Source organism: Watersipora subatra, chromosome 2 (assembly GCF_963576615.1).
Source record: "Watersipora subatra chromosome 2, tzWatSuba1.1, whole genome shotgun sequence".
NCBI classification, from domain to species: domain Eukaryota; kingdom Metazoa; phylum Bryozoa; class Gymnolaemata; order Cheilostomatida; family Watersiporidae; genus Watersipora; species Watersipora subatra.
The window spans coordinates 44,312,778-44,334,893 of record NC_088709.1 but is presented as its reverse complement, the minus strand read 5'-3'; the positions used below and the strand labels follow the sequence as shown (position 1 = coordinate 44,334,893).

The 22,116-nt window shown below is 34.5% G+C and overlaps 1 protein-coding gene across 1 annotated transcript; it reads right to left on the bottom strand.

Annotated features, from left to right (window-relative positions):
* Window positions 1-3,204: 3,204 nt before the first annotated feature.
* LOC137387723 (ankyrin repeat, PH and SEC7 domain containing protein secG-like) lies at window positions 3,205-21,953 on the bottom strand. The gene is made up of 9 exons (XM_068074223.1): window positions 21,868-21,953; window positions 15,376-15,545; window positions 14,345-14,546; window positions 12,889-13,053; window positions 9,185-9,366; window positions 7,234-7,306; window positions 4,294-4,458; window positions 3,668-3,812; window positions 3,205-3,475 (listed from the first exon to the last, which is right to left on the bottom strand). The coding sequence occupies exons 1-9, from the start codon at window positions 21,941-21,943 to the stop codon at window positions 3,313-3,315; spliced, it is 1,341 nt and encodes a 446-aa protein (XP_067930324.1). The 5' UTR covers window positions 21,944-21,953; the 3' UTR covers window positions 3,205-3,312.
* Between the last annotated feature and the right edge of the window lie 163 nt (window positions 21,954-22,116).

Genomic DNA, 22,116 nt, shown 5'->3' with positions numbered 1-22,116 from the left:
TAAAATAGTTAAATCAAGTTTTTCCTTTTTGTATGGCTGAAGAGGTGAGTTTGGAAAAATCTTGAAACGGATTAGGCAGTTTACATTCATTTTACTGTTCTTATAACGTTAAATCCTTATAACATAAACGTTCCTGAAACAGATTATTTACGCTGTATTAACGCCTACTGTATACATATATATATATATATTTACTAGCAAAATGCCTGGCTTTGCACGGGTATTAAAAACAGCTTATAAAACAGTGGCAGGTGATATAGTTGCCTGCCATTTGCAATTAGACTACCACATTACCAATGGCTAATTTGAGTGGGCTAATAACTTATTAATAAGAGCTGTGAGAGCACGCTTTAGAGATGTTGTGCTGTAACCTAACACTGTGCATACTTAAGCCTACATAATCAAGCATATCGCCTATTGAATGCATGAATCCCGCGTAGCTTAATTGGTAAAAGATTTGCCTGGTGAATGGAGGTTGCAAGATCAAATCCGGCATAAAATTGATTTTTTATTCCTAAGGTTTAATAGCTCTAGCTGAACAAACTAAAACACATACACACTTTGAGATTGATACCTATATATATATATTTCTTAGAGTATGTCCGTGTGTCATATGTCTGTGTGCGTTCCGGCTATAACTATTATTAGAATAGCTTAGCTGGTCAACAATGCTGACGCAATGTCATTTCCTACCAGCATCTGAAGCTTACTGACGAGGTTAGTGGAATTTTCCATCGGCAATTTGCCAGTCCACTTGGCAATGGATAGCCACTTGCTGGAGAGTTGCCTGCCAGCAAGTGGTAAGCAAATCTCATCATTCTCATTGTTTATAAGCTGATTTTTAATACCCGGGCGGGAGGCACAGCTAGTATATATATATATATATATATATATATATATATATATATATATATATATATATATATATATATATATATAAATACAAGATATATAATGGATAATTAGTCAGGCCTACAGCTGTCAACGGCACTCAATTGCTAACAGGTACTGCTCTTTGGCCCTCATCATATTCGGGGAGGTGTGCAAAGTCGAGTGGGTAGGAAAGCCTATGGTGTGATTTTTTTACTGATCTTTTCTTTTAGCAGTCTAACCAGAAGGTTGGACTGTTTATGATAAACTTGTATTCTAGGGTCTCTTTAGGATTTGTGAGTGTTTGTGGTAGGCCCAAAAAAGTGTATTCTGATGCGGTACTCGGTCGGTTGGAACATATAATGAGCTATTTGAATTATGAGAAGGAATAATATATATAAACTATTTTGTTATATATTCCATTTTGGTTATTTATGTATCTAACATTCATTTTGGTTTAGCAATTATTTTTAACTACTGTCCAGGATTGTAGTAAGTCATATGTTTTTGTGTTTTAATTGGTCTTCAAATTGGTTGATTGATGTTCAGTAAGAGCTATGACTCATTTAGAAACTCATAATATCTGTCGAATAAGCCGAATTGGCCACATCTGTCAATATCCTATTTATATCATTTGTGTACCTATATGGTATTTATTTGTAGTTACATATTTATTTCATTTACTATTTTCTGTTTTTATTAACATGTACATGTAGCATTACTATTAGCAGTTATTAGTTGGTATATTCTACACATTCGCTTGTCTTTATTTCATCGAATGGGGACCGACATCACGAGCAAAATTTTTAAATTGACTTTCTGATTCTGATTCTGATTAAAAAGAGTCTCGAGACCTCAAAAGGAGGAAGTGGAGACCGTTTGCATAGATTGTATAAGAATAAAAATTTATCTATTTGAACAAGTGAATTTAAAACATCAATTAATAAAACTTTCCTGTTCTAATGATCTCCCAATCTAATATCCCGAGAAGTTCGTGGAATGAAGCTGTTAAAATATGTGTTTGTGTTGCAGGCGATTGCCTTTGGAGCGTTAGACCGAGATGATCTGGTGTCATACTGGTGTGGTTGGGACATTAAAAAATTAAAACTTTCAATTAGCGCTGAGTGTGTGCTATTAGATAAAATGTTTATTAAAAGGTTGAGTCTTGCTCGTTTTCTTCTGATCTCTAAAACTTCCAACTGGATATTCTCTCGAGCTTCCGTTACACTTAATTTCAGAGTTAATGTTAAAAGCCATTTGTTAAGCCTAGATTAATTCAGACTTGTGTTTAGAGTTTGCCAATTCCTCTGGGCCAAGCTCCTCGACTAGCTGCAGCGCTATACTGCTCATGTGGGTCTGTCGCATCATGCCTTGACGAGTAGGAACTAAGCTTTCATTTATTTTGTTTAATTTATTCAATATTATAACCATATATTTATTAATATTATATTTCTACTAATTGATGAAATACAATACACATACGCACAAATATTTACCTTCTTAAATATTTGGAGTTGTTCTCCTCCTGATGGAATCCAGATTAGGAGTATGACCAAAACATCCAATCAGAATAATTCCGAAACAAAAGTAGTTTAAGTCTTATGAATTAACTAATCAGATTAAAGTGAAACTAGTCGCATTTCAGAAACGGAGCAATAAAAAAGGCAAATATTTTCTGAAGATGCTTTAAAGAAAGAGCGGCGCAAATGGAAATTTTTAGCCAATCACAGAGCATAACGCAGAATTGACCAACAGAAAGCCAGAAGCTGTTCAACACTGATTGATCAGATCTCGAAATACTGAACTCTGCTTGGTGACACACATTTGGTCTCCAACAGCTCTCTATACTACAGTATTTGTGTTTCAGTTTTTTACAAGAGTATGTTGTCATATTCAGTTGGTTTAAACACACTTATCTATGGATTTCTAAAAACTTGCTAATGAATTTTAGCATGAAAATTACTTTTAAGCGGGTAATTGTATTTCTTTTGTTTAAGATTTATCTAGAGCCAAATCAGCATCTACCAATCACCACGCTGACTTAGTTTTAATTTGTCTTATAAAACTTCCCTACTTGTGTTGTTTAGGTATATAAACTACAAACCACACGAAATGCTGAAATCACATTGTCACCGACTTTTGAAGTTTATTGCGCAGCATATCGTCTAATATAGGTAATACGACTGACAGGCTCTAATAAATTTTTATCTGCTGAGAATCGCTAGCAAACATTGCGTTGTATCTGATTCACTGCACAAACTAGTCAAGACATGATCAATACTGTCAGGTGCAAATCAAATTCCATCTACTTCATGTCTCTCCTTTCATATTGTAGAAATTATATTCATAAAGCACATAAAATAATAACAAAATATATAATTGTTTGAACACAAACATCACATAAAGCTATTATTCACATTTCTAAATAAAGAGGTCGGAAGGTCATTTGCTGCCAGTACCCAAATGCTCTCCGTAGAACTTGGTCGTCATATCCCTGACCGGCAGATAGTTCTGTGTGAGAAATAGGTTTGATACATTGGAGGCTTGTGATAAACGACCTTTACTTGACCCCGGTAGCGGTGGCTCTAATTTTTTAGATTTCAGACTGAAAAAGAATGACAAACTTGTGTATAAGAAATAAAATATGCATACTGATAAACTGGAGGGTTGTATCTACTGTTGGTATTATTGTCTCATGTGTGAATAGTATACCAGTACCAAATTTCTGCTGGCAGAATCTTTCATTTGAGTCTGGTTGTAACAACCATGCAATTGGCAGTTACAACAACATACAAACCTCTTATCTGATGAGACAGGATTCGTATAGGCTACTCGTCCTGTTTGAGTTATCCCTCTTTCCACTGCTGATGGCCGATGTGCGTACTCCCAATCTAACCTCTTGTTCTTGACAATGCACTGCGGGCATTGCAGCTCTCCTCTCACTACAATATATTCATTACAGACTTGGAGCCATGCCGCATGCAGGAGAGTTACATGTACCCCCTAGGTAGTTCAAGGGCTCAATTACTGTAAACATATAGTAACAGCAAAGATTTTGCATGCCAATAAGTATATTTATTACTAAAGCTAACAAAAATTGCAGTTAAATGCAACCGACATTTAAGAACATGGTAATTCAAAAGAAGCATGATCTCCAACTTAGAGATGCTAAGAGACTTTCTAACTTAGAGATCACTTGAAGACTCAAAAGGATTACTAACATAATCACTTAGAGATAATCTGAATGTATCACATCATGGCAAAGCTATCTGTGCTCACCTTGGTAATGCTATTTTAACTATTTTATGAGTTCTATTCAAGTACAGACTTTCTACTTTTCAATTTCAAGTAAATGTTGTGACACTCTCTTATTCATGAGGTATTATGCCGGTGAAAAAAGGTATATACATACAAAAAGCTCACCAGCTTTCTCCAATTTGACGGGAGCTCCAAACCTTCGCCCACTTTGAATAGGAGTTTCATTCCGGTCATTGAGTATTACGAGGCTGCCGTTATGCTGCACATAGCAGTTGAAGCACTCGGCATGACCTTTTTCTGCTGCGCAGTGCCCTGCCGTGTTCCCATATCCTACAAGTGGTAGATAGTCAGGGTGTAAGTAACTTACTCTTACTTTCACATGGGCATGAAAGAACACATATATATGCGTACTAGCTGTGCTACCCAGTGTTGCCCGGGTATTAAAAATCAGCTTATAAACAATGAGATGTAATGAAAGTTGCCTGCCAGTTGCTATTAGCCTGGCACATTGCAAATGGATAATTTGAGTAGGTTTACTAATAAAAGCTAACCCTCTCCATAGCGTTACGCCATCACGCCGTGTAGTAACGGAAAGGGGTAGCATATTTGCTCCAATATAGCGACATATATCGCCTAGCGATCCTATCAATCTCGTGTGGCTGAATTGGTAAGGTGAGAAACTGGTGAATGGGAGGGTCTGAGATCAAATACTCTGCGGTACTGATTCTTTATTTCAAGATTTTAATAGCTATAGATTGACATATACAACGATGACAGATACATACACTAACCTAGAGAAATATATATATACATGTAGATGTACCAATGACACTACATACCTTACACAAAATAATGACATATATATATACAGTGCACCCTGATATACAATTTTTTCACCTTATGAAGTAGAACATGATGATCTTTTCACCATGCAAATCTTTTTCACCATACGAATTCAACAAAACTTTCTCTCGAGTTCAAATTTGGCAGTCGATGTGCTTATTACGTGTGTCAAAATAACGAAGACGCTAAAATGCTGTTCGCCAAAAATATTCTCACAACACCTGAAAGAGACATGATGACCGATCTCTCTCAGTTCAGCTATTATCGTTAGTAAAATGGTAATGCATTCCCTTTGAAACCAGTAGGAAAGTTGGAGTTGCAATCTCTTCAAACAGAAGGTCAAACAACTTTTCATAACCTGCTAACAAAAACCACTACATTACGAAAACAGCATCGTTTGGTCTTTTTTGTCGAATTACGTTAAAAAATCTTTTACACAGACCCACTAAAAGTGAAAGCGGAGACCGAAACTGGTAAGTGATAAAAGTTTAGTAATAAAAAGTTGAAATTCAGTAAAATAGGTAAAAATAGATACAAAAGCTTAGCTGTAAGCTGTAGCTGTAGCTGCAGCTGTAGCTGTGTGCGTGTGTGTTTAGTAAGCTAAACTTATTTGAGGTGACTTCAAAGTTTATGTTATACGTACATCTGTCTTGAAGGTAAGAACTCCCTACGGTACATTGTGGTTTTACATTTTATTGCAGATCATAATCACTAAATACGATAAAGTTCCTATAGGTATCTGTAGTTACTAAGGTTAACATACTATTTTGTTACTAGTTTTTAACATGTACAGCATTTATATGACATTTTGATGATTTTTACTAGGCAATATTTGTATTATATAATTACTATGGTTTCTATACCCCAATATACGATTTTTTACCATACAATTCCAACCCTGGAACAGATCAAAATCGTACCCTGAAGGTGCAATGTATATATATAGGTCATTGGTATTTGTGTAAAGTATATACATGTATATGCAATGCTGGACATTCAGCTAGTATACATATGTATTTATATATTTCGTCTCAAAAAAATTAGCTTAGAAAGAAAACTATAAACTTGAGTAAGTTAATCTTTCTTTCGTGAGGAACTGACAATAATTTTAAATATGCGTTTATATATAGCAATCTTCTGAAGATCGCTCTCAAAAAGCATGTAATTAGCAATAAAATGTTATATCGAAAGTAATAATCTCTTTTACCAGTTATATATAAATATATATATATAAATAGGCCTATATATAAACATGTATATATATATATATATATATATATATATATATATATATATATATATATATATATATATGTACAATAGACATTCTTACAAAGCAAATACTCCATTTCAGGAATGATTACATCTAAGGAGTTTTTCCGTTATAAGGACAGAATATGTTCTAAGATCTTTTTAAAGTCACCCCTTTGACCAGCCAAAAGAAATGCATACACAATTTCTTAGTTCATTGGCTGTGGGGAAACAACGGTTTCGCAAACATGCCTGCCAACCGTAAACACCGCACAGGCTCCTCGCCATACTATGGAATAATTGTCCACATACTTATTAAACCTGTTTATCGTCATTTGTGCAAAATGTTACATGGCCAAACTCCCCAAATGCTTGTGAGAATACTATTTGTTACTACTAACAAGTTTGAAGATCATGATTGCATAAGAGCTCTTGACACGTAATGATTATAAGCACAATTATTCTAAGCCATGGCAAAACAGCTGCGTGGCTTAATGCAGTGTGCTTGGCTGCACATCTGTGCGTGGGCTAAATGTGCGAGTTCAATTATTGTGAGGGGCTAGCTAAATGCTTTGAGTTGCACGGATAGTAATGTTATTATTAGAGCGAGTATTATAATAAACTAAAATACTGTAATAATTATTATAAGCCAGTATTATAATATTGCTCGGGTAATAAAATCTTTGCCCAAGAAATTTCTTTCAATCAACCTATACAACACTGACTATTCTAACTTTTAATAAAGACGACCTTTGTTTATTTCTGCACCTGTCTAGCCGATATATTTTGATGTAGTACAAAGGAAAAACTATTTAAAATCTCTACGTTATGTCGGATTTACGTTATGGAAGGAACACATTATAGGGGTGTTTACTGTACTAATAAAGTACTATTAACATACTAACAAAGTACAACAAGCTTACTGCTAATGTACTACTAGTGCATCATTAAGGTACTAAGTACTAAAGGTTTACTACTAGGATAATACTAATGTGTTCTCAAATCACTCACCATCTTTAAAATTTGGATCCACACCTTTCTCCAGAAGCCAGTGTAAACACTTGCTGGCACCATTTTGAGCAGCCTAAAATGGTTGAAGAATAAACTAGATATTAAGCCAATGATCTCTTAATTAGAACAGGACTTTTCCTTGCTATGAAAAACTCCTCAAATGTAAAAAAGGCATTCTGGGTAAATTTAGGATCACATCAAGTTGACCACAAGTAACTGCTAGCAAGTCTCAACAAGCAGTCATGCTTGAAATGGTTGTTACAAGGTGTCTCAACATACAGTCATGCTTTAAGTGGATGTTACAAGGCGTCTCAACACACAGTCATGTTTTTAAATGGATGTTACAAGGTGTCTCATCATACAGTCATGCTTTAGATGGATGTTACAAGGTGTCTCAACATACAGCCATGCTTTAAATGGATGTTACGAAGTGTCTCAACATACAGCCATGCTTTAAATGGATGTTACACGGTGTCTCAACAAACAGTCATGCTTTAAATGGATGTTACAAGGTGTCTCAACACACAGTCATGCTTTTAAATGGATGTTACAAGGTGTCTCAACATACAGTCATGCTTGAAATGGATGTTACAAAGTGTCCCAACATACAGTGATACTTTAAATAGATGTTACAAGGTGTCTCAACATACAATCATACTTTAAATGGATGTTACAAGGTGTCTCAACACACAGTCATGCTTTTAAATAGATGTTACAAGGTGTCTCAACATACAGTCATGCTTTAAATGGATGTTACAAGGTGTCTCAACATACAGTCATACTTTAAATGGGTGTTACAAGGTGTCTCAACATACAATCATACTTTAAATGGATGTTACAAGGTGTCTCAACACACAGTCATGCTTTTAAATAGATGTTACAAGGTGTCTCAACATACAGTCATGCTTTAAATGGATGTTACAAGGTGTCTCAACATACAGTCATGCTTTTAAATGGATGTTACAAGGTGTCTCAACATACAGTCATACTTTAAATGGGTGTTACAAGGTGTCTCAACATACAATCATACTTTAAATGGATGTTACAAGGTGTCTCAACATACAGTCATGCTTTTAAATGTATGTTACAAGGTGTCTCAACATACAGTCATACTTTAAATGGGTGTTACAAGGTGTCTCAACATACAATCATACTTTCAATGGATGTTACAAGGTGTCTCAACATACAGTCATGCTTTAAATGGATGTTACAAGGTGTCTCAACATACAATCATACTTTAAATGGATGTTACAAGGTGTCTCAACATACAGTCATGCTTTAAATGGATGTTACAAGGTGTCTCAACATACAGTCATACTTTAAATGGGTGTTACAAGGTGTCTCAACATACAATCATACTTTAAATGGATGTTACAAGGTGTCTCAACATACAGTCATGCTTTAAATGGATGTTACAAAGTGTCTCAACATACAGTCATGCTTTTAAATAGATGTTACAAGGTGTCTCAACATACAGTCGTGCTCTTAAATTGATGTTACAAGGTGTCTCAACACACAATCATGCTTGAAATTGATATTAAAAGGTGTCTCAACAAACAGTCATGCTTTTACATGGATGTTACGAGGTATCTGAACATACAGTCATGCTTTTAAATAGATGTTACAAGGTGTCTCAACACACAATCATGCTTGAAATGGATATTACAAGCTGTCTCAACACACAATCATGCTTTTAAATGGATGTTATGAGGTATCTGAACGAAGGAATGTACATTTTCCAATCCTAATAAAAAGTGCATGTGGTGATACAATATTGGGATGTGGTCATGGCTTAAACGAGGTTGGCCAATCACCAGATAGCATAAAAGGCAGCATGAATTAGTCGACCTAATATAGTGTTTGATTGTACGCTGCTCAAGAAAAAAGGATGAAATTTAAAAAGTTGCATGCAAAAGTACAACAACTGAAGGTGGAGCATTGATTGGCTTACCAAGTGAGCATAAGATTTTCCTTCACCCTGAATCATGTCCATCGTTGATCCTTGCTTTACAAGAAACCGAAGGCAATCAACCTTGTTCATTTTGGCAGCAAGATGGGCTGGCACACATCCAGTATTATCACCGATATCTATATCGCAGTTTCTCTCCACTAAGGCTATCACTGACTCTAGGGCTATAAAAAGAATTATTTATTATTGGTGCGGCATGTTTCAGTATATTCTGAAGTAACATTTTTGGAGTTGAATGATGAGTCAGATTAAATTTATGTAATAAACTGAAGGATGTGTCAGAATCAATTGCTGTACATTTTCTCAGCAAGTGACAGTTTGTCACTTGTCGACATTTGTGGATTTTTGTCGATATTTGTGAGTCATAAAACTTACAGAAGCTGAAAAAGATGGCATCACTTTAAATTCTCTAACATTACAATGATAGAAAAGTCTTCTTTAGTTGACTGTAATTGAAGCTTGTTAAGAGGCTCAGAAAGTTTTAACTATTGTAGCAGTAACCAAAGATTCTAGTGGTTTAAAGGTGAAACAGGCTGCTGCTAGAAAAGATGAGTATTTTTTTCAATAAACTCATAGCATTAGTATATACAAGCTTTGAACAACAGGCTACGCTGACACCGAGTATGGTTATAAAAGTTACACAGACTGCTAGCAGATAGTCTCTACTATAATTAGAACCGTGTTTGTCGGTCTGTCCCACGCCAAGTTAAGGGCATTAGGATAAAAGATTGCCTTACACAAAAATTGAACCCAGATATTCCAGTTCCCAGCCAAACGCACTACCATCAACACTCAATCACCTTTACACATCTAAGAATAACTGTGCACATAGTTATTACACATAACTCTTACAACACTGACAAGCTCTTTCACAGCGAACAGGACTACCAGCATACTAATATTTACCATGATAAGAGTTGTGTCCATCCGTCTGTCCGAAGAAGACGGATGGAAATTGGGGAAAAGATCTCACCATATGGGACTCAGGCTCACGACTCTCAGCATGGCAACCGGCACGCTACCAACTGCTCTAGTCACCCACCAGCATCACAGAATAATTGTATGCATAGTTATTACACCTGCCAGGGTACTAGTACTACATAGCACTATTCTTAACTGATATTGAATAAGTAAAATGAAACAAAGTCATGTGAAAAACTTGCATATGAAATACACATACCATAATTGTGAGGTCATCAGGCAGTGTTAACAGTGGGTCTAGTCATCAATAGAAGGCAAACCTACATCAATGTCTTTTACATCCTGATGCCTGATTGGTTGTTGCTAAATGCGTGTATTAACTACATGTAGATGAATGCTAGTCTTTGCAAATTGATAAATTAACTACCCAATAAATTTGAATAATTTACTTTGTTAGCTCATAGTTTAAATATTTATTAAAACAATGGTGGTGTTTTAAGCCAGCCTAATAATCGGCACGTTGCCAGCAATTGTACACGTTTACTAGTTGTTAACCCTAAGCGCTTCAACTGGGAGTATTTTAACCGATGTGATGAACTTCTTCATTATTATTGATCACTAAGCTCAGTTGGACACCTGGTCTAATGGATAAGCTCGATGTCTCCAGATCTGAAAATTCTGAGATCAAATCCTCTGTGAAGTGGATTTTTCATTGATAGTTTTGAATTGTTGCAACTGGCACAGGGATGACAAACACAAACACTGAGATGTGTAGATATATTTGACTGCACACATATCTGTTTTCAAAATGTCTGTCTTCACCTTTAAAGAAACACTTTGAAGGTCGAGTAGCATGAAGTTCAGGTGAAGCCTGATAACACTAAGTTGTTCCGTAGAATTTTTATGTAGAATTTCAAGTGAGTTAGATCTTCAGCTTCCTTTGCAAAAACAAAACTTGCATGAATATTTGGTTTCAGTCAGTCAATTGATTATGTACAATATATAAAGTACACACACTATTACTTATAAAGTGTAAATCCAAGTTGTTTAGTGATTCAACTAATGATATCTTTGACATAAAATCCTGCTAGCAGTATGTATAAAGTATTTCATTGGAACATTTGCGCAGGTACATATAGCGCAGGTACATATAGCGCAGGTACATATAGCGCAGGTACATATAGCGCAGGTACATATAGCGCAGGTACATATAGCGCAGGTACATATAGCGCAGGTACATATAGCGCAAGTACATATAGCGCAGGTACATATAACATCTAGCAGAACTAGCTTCGGAATTGACCTTGAACAATAAACTCTGCCCGCACATCGCTAAAATATTTTTTTTCATGCAATTCAAACTATTTGAAAATGTGATATTATTAAAACTGATATACAAAAAAATGCGAGTGAAGGTAGTGCTTTACCTGTATTGGCAATGGTATAGCTTTATGAGGAGAATAACAGTAATTCTGCTGAGTCTTTGTACCATTGTTTCATATGTATGGTCACACTCTATTAATTCATTAGTATGTCGCTTTGAATAACAACACGCAATTCTGTGTTATTAAACAAATCAAGACCATTGTTCTTGTTTGAGCTGTGACTAACTACGCATGTACATGTACATTTGAGCTATAAACACGGCTGCTATGAACATGGTTGCTATGAATATGGCTGCTATGAACATTGCTGCTATGAATATTGCTGCTATGAATATTGCTGTTATGAATATGGCTGCTATGAGTATGGCTGCTATGAATATTGCTGCTATGAACATGGCTGCTATGCACATGGCTGCTATAAACATGGTTATTATGAACATGGTTGTTATGAACATGGCTGTTATGAATATGGCTGCTATGCACATGGCTGCTATGAACATGGCTGCTATGCACATGGCTGCTATGAACATTGCTGCTATGAATATGGCTGCTATGAATATAGCTGCTATGAATATGGCTGCTATGAATATGGCTGCTATGAATATTGCTGCTATGAATATGGCTGCTATGAATATGGTTGCTATGCATATGGCTGTTATGAATATGGCTGTTATAAACATGGTTATTATGAACAGATAAGGCAGCGCTCAGCCTTATCATGCCCGACACATGTGTTACGCGATAATATATTTATTACATACATTATGTAAAATAATATATAATACAAATATATGTAACATAAGGTTGCTACGGCTACATATTGCTGCAAACATATATAAAGTTGGTGTCAATAAATAAAGAACCTATATTTCCAACTATGTCGAGTCATATATTGGCAGGAATATAATGTAGGTTCTTTACAGCACATTGAAATCTTATGTTACAGAAGCAACCGTGGTTCACTGGTTAGTACGCTGGCATACAATCATTAGGTCAGTGGTTCAAATCACTGAAGGACTGTTGGTGGTGTTAGGAAGGGCATATAGCCAAAATCGCTCTTGAGACAAACCCAATGTGGAGACAATCACAGTGTATTTAGTTCTAGGATAAATCTGGGTGCATGCATGCAGCAGATAGGTGAAATCATTGGTAATGAAATTAAGTTTGATAACAAAATTAAAATAATCACTTCAGTCATGTATTACGAACACAAAATTTATATCGTCTTATTTTATATAATCGAAGGAAAAAATTTGACTATTTCAAATATTTTAGTAAGTCTTGTTATTCCGCTGTAATCATTCTTCTGTAAATGTCCAGATACTAAAAAGCCAGTTTGCTGTCAAATGTGTAGTTAGGACTATAAAGTATACGACATACCTCCATGTTGTGCCGCGTAATGTAGGGGTTGCTTGCCCTGAAAACATTGTGACTCTAGGTTTACGGACTTTTCAAACATGTATTTGACGATGTCCACATGGTTACGCATCACAGCCAGGTGAATTGGCTCTTGTCCCTTGGCATCAATTATGGTCATATCTGCTCCTGTAGCAGATAATTGTACCATGGTAAACTTTAAATCTTTAAAATTATTGTAGTTAATATATTGTGAAATGAGTTAGTTTAACATTTAAGGCAGTTATTTGTTGACAAAATGATTCTTAGACAATTTGGGTGCAAGTCTGTATTGGATATGTACACGACAGTCAACTTGTAGCGGTGAAGCAAGTAAAATATTGGAATAAAGAAGATCATGAATATAATCATATTCATGACGTATAATTATCAAAAACATTTATCTATGACTTATAAAATACAAAATAAATAACTGGTTTTCCCCCATTTGCATAAATATAGCGAAAAGAGTAGACGACTCTTTGCATAGCCTATTTATAGTTAATGTTGCTCATTGAACTTATCCATGAGTTTGTCCAAGCAAATAATGCTCAAAGGTGCTCTGCGAACAAAAAACAAGTAGTGTGATGCAAATATTGATATTTGCCAGAAACATCCGTGTACTTATATTAGATATAACATCTAACTTCTTCCATTTCCAAATGTAGTGTTAGTAAAAATCTGCAATCAACTTTGAAAAACCACTTGAAATACTAATATTAGTAGAACAACAAATAAAAATTAGATTTACTCATGTGACTAAATTAAGATGCTATATGCTGCACACATAGTAATATCCAACAGCAGTGCACCGGGTGGTACACTCAGGGTCTGCACCAATCTGACCTTCCTCAAATAAACAGGAAGTTGTTGATGATAATTTTATAGTTTTCTAATAGAAAAGTTATTTTTGAACCGAGTTACCGACTTACTCAAGTGTACTACAAAATGTTTGATATATACGAACTTGAATCCAACAAAATACCTATGACATCTCACCAGAAAAAATCATAGCATGTTCAACAAAGATTTTAGAATTTCTGTTTTCGGGACAGTTTAGTAAACAGAAACAAACAGCGATTAAGCAAACACCAAATAAGTTCATTTATCTTGGATGGTAACTAACAATTTTTTCTCAATATATACATGATGAATACACAAACCTGCATTGAAAGATTCATTAAGCTGCCGGTTTCTCCAAAATGGAGCCAATCAAATAGGGTAATTAAATTTTCACTTGATTTTTGTTCTGTGTGTTTTCGGATTGACAAACTAAACTTTCATCTGCAGATTTCTACTTAATGTTTTTAATCACCTGCCATGGCTTCCTTTACTTCTCTAAGAGGTACAACCATAGACCTATTAACTATACTATAGTAATAGTATAGCTAATAGGTCTTTGGGTACAACATTGAATTGTTAGTTTTAATTTGGTGCAAACCTTTTTCAGCTAAAGCTTTAAGACACATGAGTTCTCCTTGAAAGGCTGCGATATGTAAGGGAGCCATTCCATCTTTGTCTTGACTGTCAAGGTCTACATCAAAGTTTGCTAATAATTCGACACACTCCAGGTGACCTCCTTGACACGCATCATGAAGAGGGGTTCTACCCGAGGAACTCACCGCGCAAGGATCTGCACCAGCCTAGAAATGCATAATATGCTTGCGTTAAAAATCAACAACTGGTTGCTGAAATCTTTGTTCCATATGGTTACATTCTCAATCTTCTTAAAGATCAGCAACTAAACAATGTTTCTCAAAATTGACTTGCAATCTTACGTATAAAAAAGTATAAATATATATAAAAAGAGATTTACTTATTATATATATAAATAGTTTAACGCACAGTTTGTAGTTAGCTTTCAGCTTCTGCAGCTAAAAGCTAATTAAAAACTATTCTTTAAACTAATGTATTTATAGCTTCAGCTCCATACTTTGCGTTGAGAAATCTATATTAGCTTTACTCTATCTTTTAGATAATTAAAGCTCTCATACTCCAGTACTGAATACACTCCTATATATAATATAATATATATGATATATAGGAGTATATAATCATATAATATATCATATTTATCATATAATATATATTATATGATAAATATAATAGGCCGATATATAATATTTATATTATATATCATTATATATCATATTATGATATATAATATAAATATATAATATTTGTATTACATATCATATATATATATATATATATCTCATAATAAATATATTATAGATATATTAGCATATATATATATATATGTATATAATACATGTATATCTATTATGGTATATATGATATATAATATAAATATACAATATTTATATTATATATCATAATAAATATATTATATACATATTAATATATATATACTATATGTGCTAGAATATTCCAGCAGCATATATAAGCATGTAAATATCTTTGATTTTGTATATTTAAGCAATTCCAAAGGTTTTTATAAAATGATTAGACCTTAAGAAGTTCTGCCACCACCGCGTCTTGTCCGTAACCTGATGCTATGTGCAAAGCGCTTCGTTCTTCACCATCATTTCTTATCTTGGCATCAGGATTCACTTTGTGCCCATTGAGAACTCTTCTAATTGCGCTGGCGTCTCCTTTTTGAGTGGCTGACAAGAGAGTCTCTGCAGCACAATAGATATTGTCTGAGGTTTCTTTTGATATAATTTATGATAAACAGTAAAATGCTCTGTGAATCCTATTATAATCATTTTTAAAATATCCATTTATGAATTAAAAAAGGGCATTATAACAAGCTTCATGAGAAAGCAGATGAATAACATCTCAGAGGTCATGTAGGTATTTGAACCCTGAAATACAGACTAAAACCACTGGAACTTGCTAGCAAACCTAACAGCAAACCTTCATGAGAAAGCAGATGAATAACATCTCAGAGGTCATGTAGGTATTTGATCCCTGAAATACAGACTAAAACCACTGGAACTTGCTAGCAAACCTAACAGATGAAAAAACTGTTGAGTTAAACAAAAGAGCATGTGCTTCAAAGCGTGTTTTTTTTTTCATTTCACCATACAAAAGATTAGCATTTCACTTTTGGCCTATGCAGTTATAAGTTTATCATTTGCATGAAATGCAACACTTAAAAGTTTTCTTCTGCTCAAAAACTTATTTGGCAGCTGATATTGATTAGAGCAAGAGAAGAGTTTAGGTAGGAAGACATTGTAGAAGGTAATGAACAGCCAGAAGATGTTCATTCCATCGAAAGCAACAACCAGAATGCAGCTCTACAAGCAAATGATGGAAATATTTTTGTTTCATGAATGCTAATTTTTGTTTCATATATATGGGTTTTTGTAATATATATTATATTTTTGTTTCTAATATATGTCATATATTCATAAATATATATTTGTAACATGCGATAGATATTTGTTATATAAGTTATTAACTTCTACGCTTCGATTTATCAACTGAACATCCTTCACAAAGCAACTCCGTTAGGTTTAAGTTTTAACTGAAACTCAATTGGTTTGTAATGGTTCAGTTTGTTCAGTTAATGCAGTAACAAAAATGTCCATTCAGCACTGAACAGCGCACAACTGTTGCTGTAGTTCTATAAGGCATCAACAGATCTTTCTTTATGTTTTTTTTAAGTCTCAGGTTTAGGTGCTAAAGGCTATTTGTTATACTTAACTTTTAAATTACAGAGACTGAGCTGTTAGCCCTTATATTATTATTATTATTTCAACAGATATGGTATACTACATTGTGCTGGTAATGTAAAATCCCACCTTTTGGCAACTGTTGAGATAAGCATCGCCGAAAGTCAAAGCAATTCGATTACAAATTGCTGCATATGTATCAAGTTCAACTCAAAAGTTAGTCGAACATGTTAGGTACATACACCTTTGATGATTGAATAAAAAATTCTTATTACCAAAAGTTGAAAAATAGTAATCTTTTTTGACAGGCTGTGTTTAACAGTTTCACAATTGTGTTGATACAGTGGTTCTATACAACAAAACTAGCTACATGCATGTAGATTACTGCACTCCTATATTGGCTAGTAATAATCATGTATGAGCAATCTTTATTGTGGTAATCAATAGTCATATTTTACAATATGTTTTCCACAAAGTACCACGGCAAGTAAACTAACTAAAAAGCGGTGTACAACAAAAAAAATAAAAAGGACCGCAAAGAAACTATAGTCTAACTAAAAAACTAGTGAATAGTCTAACTAATATAATAATATTAGAACTGAATGCATAAAATATGTAGAACACAAGCTTGAGGATTGATATGAGTATTGTTTAAACAAAAAGTGGACAAATAATAGCTCAGTGAAAATAGTATACAAATATATGACAAGTTTTCTAGTCATGAAAACAAAGTGTAATATGAAATGGTTAAAATAGGTAAGGCTATATGGTGAATGGTATTATTGGTCAGAGGAAAGTAGGTGTAGTTTGAGTTTTGTTTTAAAAGATTGCAGAGGAAGAGTTCTTAAATGAGTGCAGAGATTATTAAATGAATTTAGCAGGTTACTGTTGAGTTTGTTGTGGTTTATGGCACTAGGTAATTTGAATCTGTTTCTGGTTTTGTGACTATGGTTTACGGTTTGAAAGCTATAGCTGAGATATTTAGGGCAGTTATCGTGGAGTATTGAATGAGCAGCGAGACAGGTGAAGTAATGTGATAGCTTAGGTAAGGGAAGAACACCGGTAGTGCTTGTTATTAAGTTGGTAGATGGTAAGTGATGGTTTTTATGGGGTATGTTTAGGTCTTTGCATATAAGCCGTAAAGCTTTTTTTTGTAAAATAAATAGTGTGTTGGTATATTTTACAGGTGTTGTAGGGTAAAACACATGCAGGCCATATATAAGATAGGAATGGATAAAATTATAGTAATATAGTCTGGCAGTATCAAAGTTCATAAGATGACAAATGTTATAAAATAAACGTAGGTTAGATGATATTTTATTTGAAATGAATGAGATGTGGTCTAGCCATGATAAAGAGTCGTTGATGATGAAGCCAAGTAGTTTAGAAGTAGATTGTCTTGTTAGGGTGCTGTCAAATATAGAAATTGTCAGAGGGAAATTCAATGGTGGATTTACTAAGATATAGTGAGATTTTGAAATGTTAAGAGGCATCTGATTTGCCACACACCATTGTTGGATAAGTCTCAGGTCTGAATTTATTTTAGATTGGAGGCAAGAAGGGTCAGTTTCGGATATAGAGAATGAGGTATCGTCAGCATAAGCATGAGGTGTGCTGTGGAGTGGTAATTCAAGTAGATCATTTATAAAAATTTGAAACAGTGTGGGTGCAAGAATTGAACCTTGTGGAACGCCAGTAGCTATAGGAAGAGCATCTGAGCAGATATTTTTTATCTTCACGCATTGGCGCCGTCCATTCAAATATGACCTGATAGTGTCAAGAAATTTACCAGCTATTCCTATGTTTGCTAATTTTGAAATAGGTATATTATGATTAACCATGTCAAAAGCTTTTTGAAAGTCAAGAAAAATAATGACTAAAGTATTTTTGGTTTGACCATGTTTGACCAAGTGGAGTAAAGATGATGAATGGTAGTGATGCAGGAGTGGTTTTTTCTAAATCCTGACTGTGAGCTGCTTATAGTTTTGTTACTATCTAAGTGTATTTGAAGCGCGGTAAGTATATGCCTTTCATAAATTTTAGAAAGTATAGGAAGCACAGATATGGGTCTATAATTAGATAAATTGTTTTTATCTCCACCCTTGTGTAGTGGGGTAACTATAGCAGTTTTCCATAGTTCAGGGAAAGTTACTTCCTTAATAGCTCTATTAATGATATCTGTGAGTGGGATGATTATGAATGGCAGTGATATGCGAAGAATTCGAATTGAGATATTGTCAATACCTGTAGCTTTGTTTGAACGGATATGATGCAGTATGTTTACTACGTCGGTTGTATGTATAGGTGAAATAGTATCTGAAGCATGTGAATAGCTATGCGATTTAGGAGTCCAACTGCGTTCGTTTTCGATACTTAAATTTCTAGAAATGTTGACAAAATGTTTGTTAAATGCATTACCCAATGAGCGTTCCGGGGTATCAGTTTCTGATGACATATCTGGATTAGTGTTGTTTTTGTTAGCGTTGCGCATAACTTGCCACAGCTTCTTGGTTTGCTTATCATTTGACTCTGAAATTAGGTTAGAAATATAAAGTTTCTTCTTTTTACGTATTAGATTTGTTGTGTAATTTCTCTGTGTTTTATATTCGTTCCATAACTGCTGACTTTTAAGTTTATCTTTCTTTTCCATATTTTTCAGAATTTCCCTGTCCAACCAGGGAGGAAGAGTTGAGGACTTGACAAATCTGGTCTTGGTTTTTAAGTGATGCAAGATAATCGAGTTTAGTTTAGAAGTAAATGAGTTAAGCATAGTCTCAACGGAAGGTGATTGGTAAAGAGTTAGCCAGTCAGCTTCTTTTAATTCTTTTTGAAAAGCTTGAATTGAGAAGCTTTTCCAGTCAAAGTAAGTTAGTCTTTGACGTGTTTTAGGTCCTGTAGTTGAGATGCCCAACTTACGAGATGCAAAGATTAGATAATGATCACTCATACCAGTTTTGAGTACAGCTGATTGATGAACGTTATCTGGTTTTGTTGTGTATATGTGGTCAATAAGTGATTGAGATTTTTTTTGGACTCGAGTGTTTTGTTTGACTAACTGAACCAGAGCTAGTTGTTTTAAAATATTATTCCATTTGATATTGGGAGCATTTAGATTTATATTAAGGTCACCTAAGATGATAAGTTCATGACAGATGTCTTTACAATTTGCTATATAATTTTCAAATGTGTCTGACCATGTACCAGGAGAATTGGGAGGCTGGTAAACAACTGAGGTGAGAAATGGTTTCGAGTATGGTTGAGAGATTTTAATAGTAATAGATTCAGAGAGAATGTTATCAAGATCAGGTAGCGAGATGAAGTCAATAAATGAGTGAACATAGGTCAAAACACCACCACCCTGCCTACCTATTCTATCTCTACGCTGTATTACATAATCAGGAATATATAACAAATTACTACTTATTGAGTTGCTTAACAGTGTTTCAGAAGTATGAAAAATTTTAAAATTGTATTTATTGATTAGATATCTTATATCATCCATTTTGTTAAGACGTCCTCGTATGTTTATGAGAGCGATGGGTAATCCGACCAATTTAACAAACATTGTTGTGTCTATTGAGGTTTGTGTTGGCATAGAGATGCTCTACTCTGAAGATCATGTTTAAGTTGGAAAGTAATAGGCTATTTTTTACTGCTTGTTTTTGTTGTAGTTCATCTTTGAAAGTTATTTTCAGTGTACGTAGTGGTTGCTGGTCTTTGAAAAGCCTAGAAAATGAGGCACCAGAATATTTATTTTGTATAGCATCGAATATTTCTGAGTCAGGTATATCCCTAGGAACTCCTTTTACCATACCAATATGTTCCAATGAGTCTTTGGGGTCGATAGTCATTCTAATAACAGAGCCACCAAAACTATCGGTTTTCCAGTCTCTGGTGATCTTAGCTGCTATCTCTGCAGAATCAAGTTGTACTATAAATCTCGGATTGGACTAGTGAAATTTGTATCTGTTGACCATGTCTATTATCAGAGGACCATGGTTAACAGATAACGTACGCCGTATCGTGTCTTCATTGGTGTGTTTGAACAGATTTTTGTCGATGTTTTCTTCACTGGGACTTATGACAATACAATTTTCAGGTTGAAATACTTTAGATGTTTTACTTGATTTGAGTTGACTAGCGTTGTTTCTGCTGGTTTGAGATGTAGTAGTAGCAGGGACAGTTGTAGAGTTTACTACAGGATTTCTATTGCTATTAGTATTTCTGTTGATTAGCGGATATTGGAGTGCAAATGGTTGTGTGTGAGGGTTATGATTCGGATGTTCGTTTTGCGTGGTGCAAACATTGGCATAAGTTTGATTTGGTTTTTTTATCCCAGTTAGTTGAAATGTTAAAGAGGTTATTTTGGCTTCAAGCTCTTCTAGTTTTGTAAACGTAGATGACGGTAGAATATTGTTTCGTGGTGGCAGCTGATTTTCTACTTTACAGATTCTATCTGTCAGCTGACTGATGACCTTTTCCAGCTTTGAGCAGTTACTACAGGAGTTAGCATCAGTAAATTTTGTAGTAGTGGGACTATCTGTTAAGCTGAAGCTGTTCATTGTAGAGTTGAGATTGAGAATAGAATCGTCCTTAATATAGTAGGCAGGAGGGTTAATTTTTGATTTGGCTAGCATAAATTCCTCGGCTTTAGCTAAAGTAGAAAAGCCTTTGAAGCACTGTCCACTATAGCGATAGACTTGCTTTTCAGCTAAGTTCCAATTGTCATAAATACCAGGCTTGTGACCGTTGGCTACCGCATAAAACTTTGTGCTCGTAGATTTTTTTTTATATCATCTATATTATCGTCAATCATTTCAATGCCCGCAGCCGGAATTTATAGAAAAACGTACTTATATTTTCAAAATCGATATTGGCGATAAAAATTTCAAAATGAATAAATTTCATAATGAATAAATTAATCCAAAAAAGATTTTTAAATTCGATTATCTCAATAAAAATGTGTCTTTTAGCTTTTGCGATTAACACTGCTTTGTTTTAATAATTATTCTCATACAACGTTCAATCATATTTCTTGGATATTGCCCATACTCTTGGATAAAACATTGGTGTGATAAAAATTAGCAAAAGTTAATATAATGACATATTTATTACATACTTTAGCTGCATAAGATTACAGTATCCGTAAAATTTAAGCCAGATGTATTGCTAGACTTGTCAAAACTGCTAGAAACACCATTCAAACATTACATCTCAGCTATAGATGAGCCTACTTTTGCGAATACAATTCCATATATATCCTAAAATTGGCATACTTTTTGGAAGCAAATAGTGGCTAACATACATTAAATTGTAAACTAACTTTGATCGGGAGTCTTTTTTGCGTCAGCTGAAGAACTGTGGGATTGAGTGTTATAACTTTCATTTTCCGTATCCATGGCGTTTACAGAAACATTCAAAACGGTAAGAGTGGAGCTCGCTGTAAAACAAATAATATCCGCGTTAACGCTCTTCGATGGTTGCGATTGCGTCTCGCGGAAACTAGTTAATAATACATCCATAGAGTTTTGCTCCATGTATGTGCTGTACAACAACGCTGTATATAACAACG

Excerpts from the sequence above, each read along its gene's own strand:
- LOC137387723 (XM_068074223.1), bottom strand. The coding sequence starts at position 21,943 with ATGGATACGGAAAATGAAAGTTATAACACTCAATCCCACAGTTCTTCA. Across the intron at positions 9,367-12,888 it reads TTACGCGGCACAACATGGAG|CCCTAGAGTCAGTGATAGCC; the intron begins GTATGTCGTATA and ends TTCTTTTTATAG. Across the intron at positions 3,476-3,667 it reads CCTGTCTCATCAGATAAGAG|TCTGAAATCTAAAAAATTAG; the intron begins GTTTGTATGTTG and ends ATTCTTTTTCAG.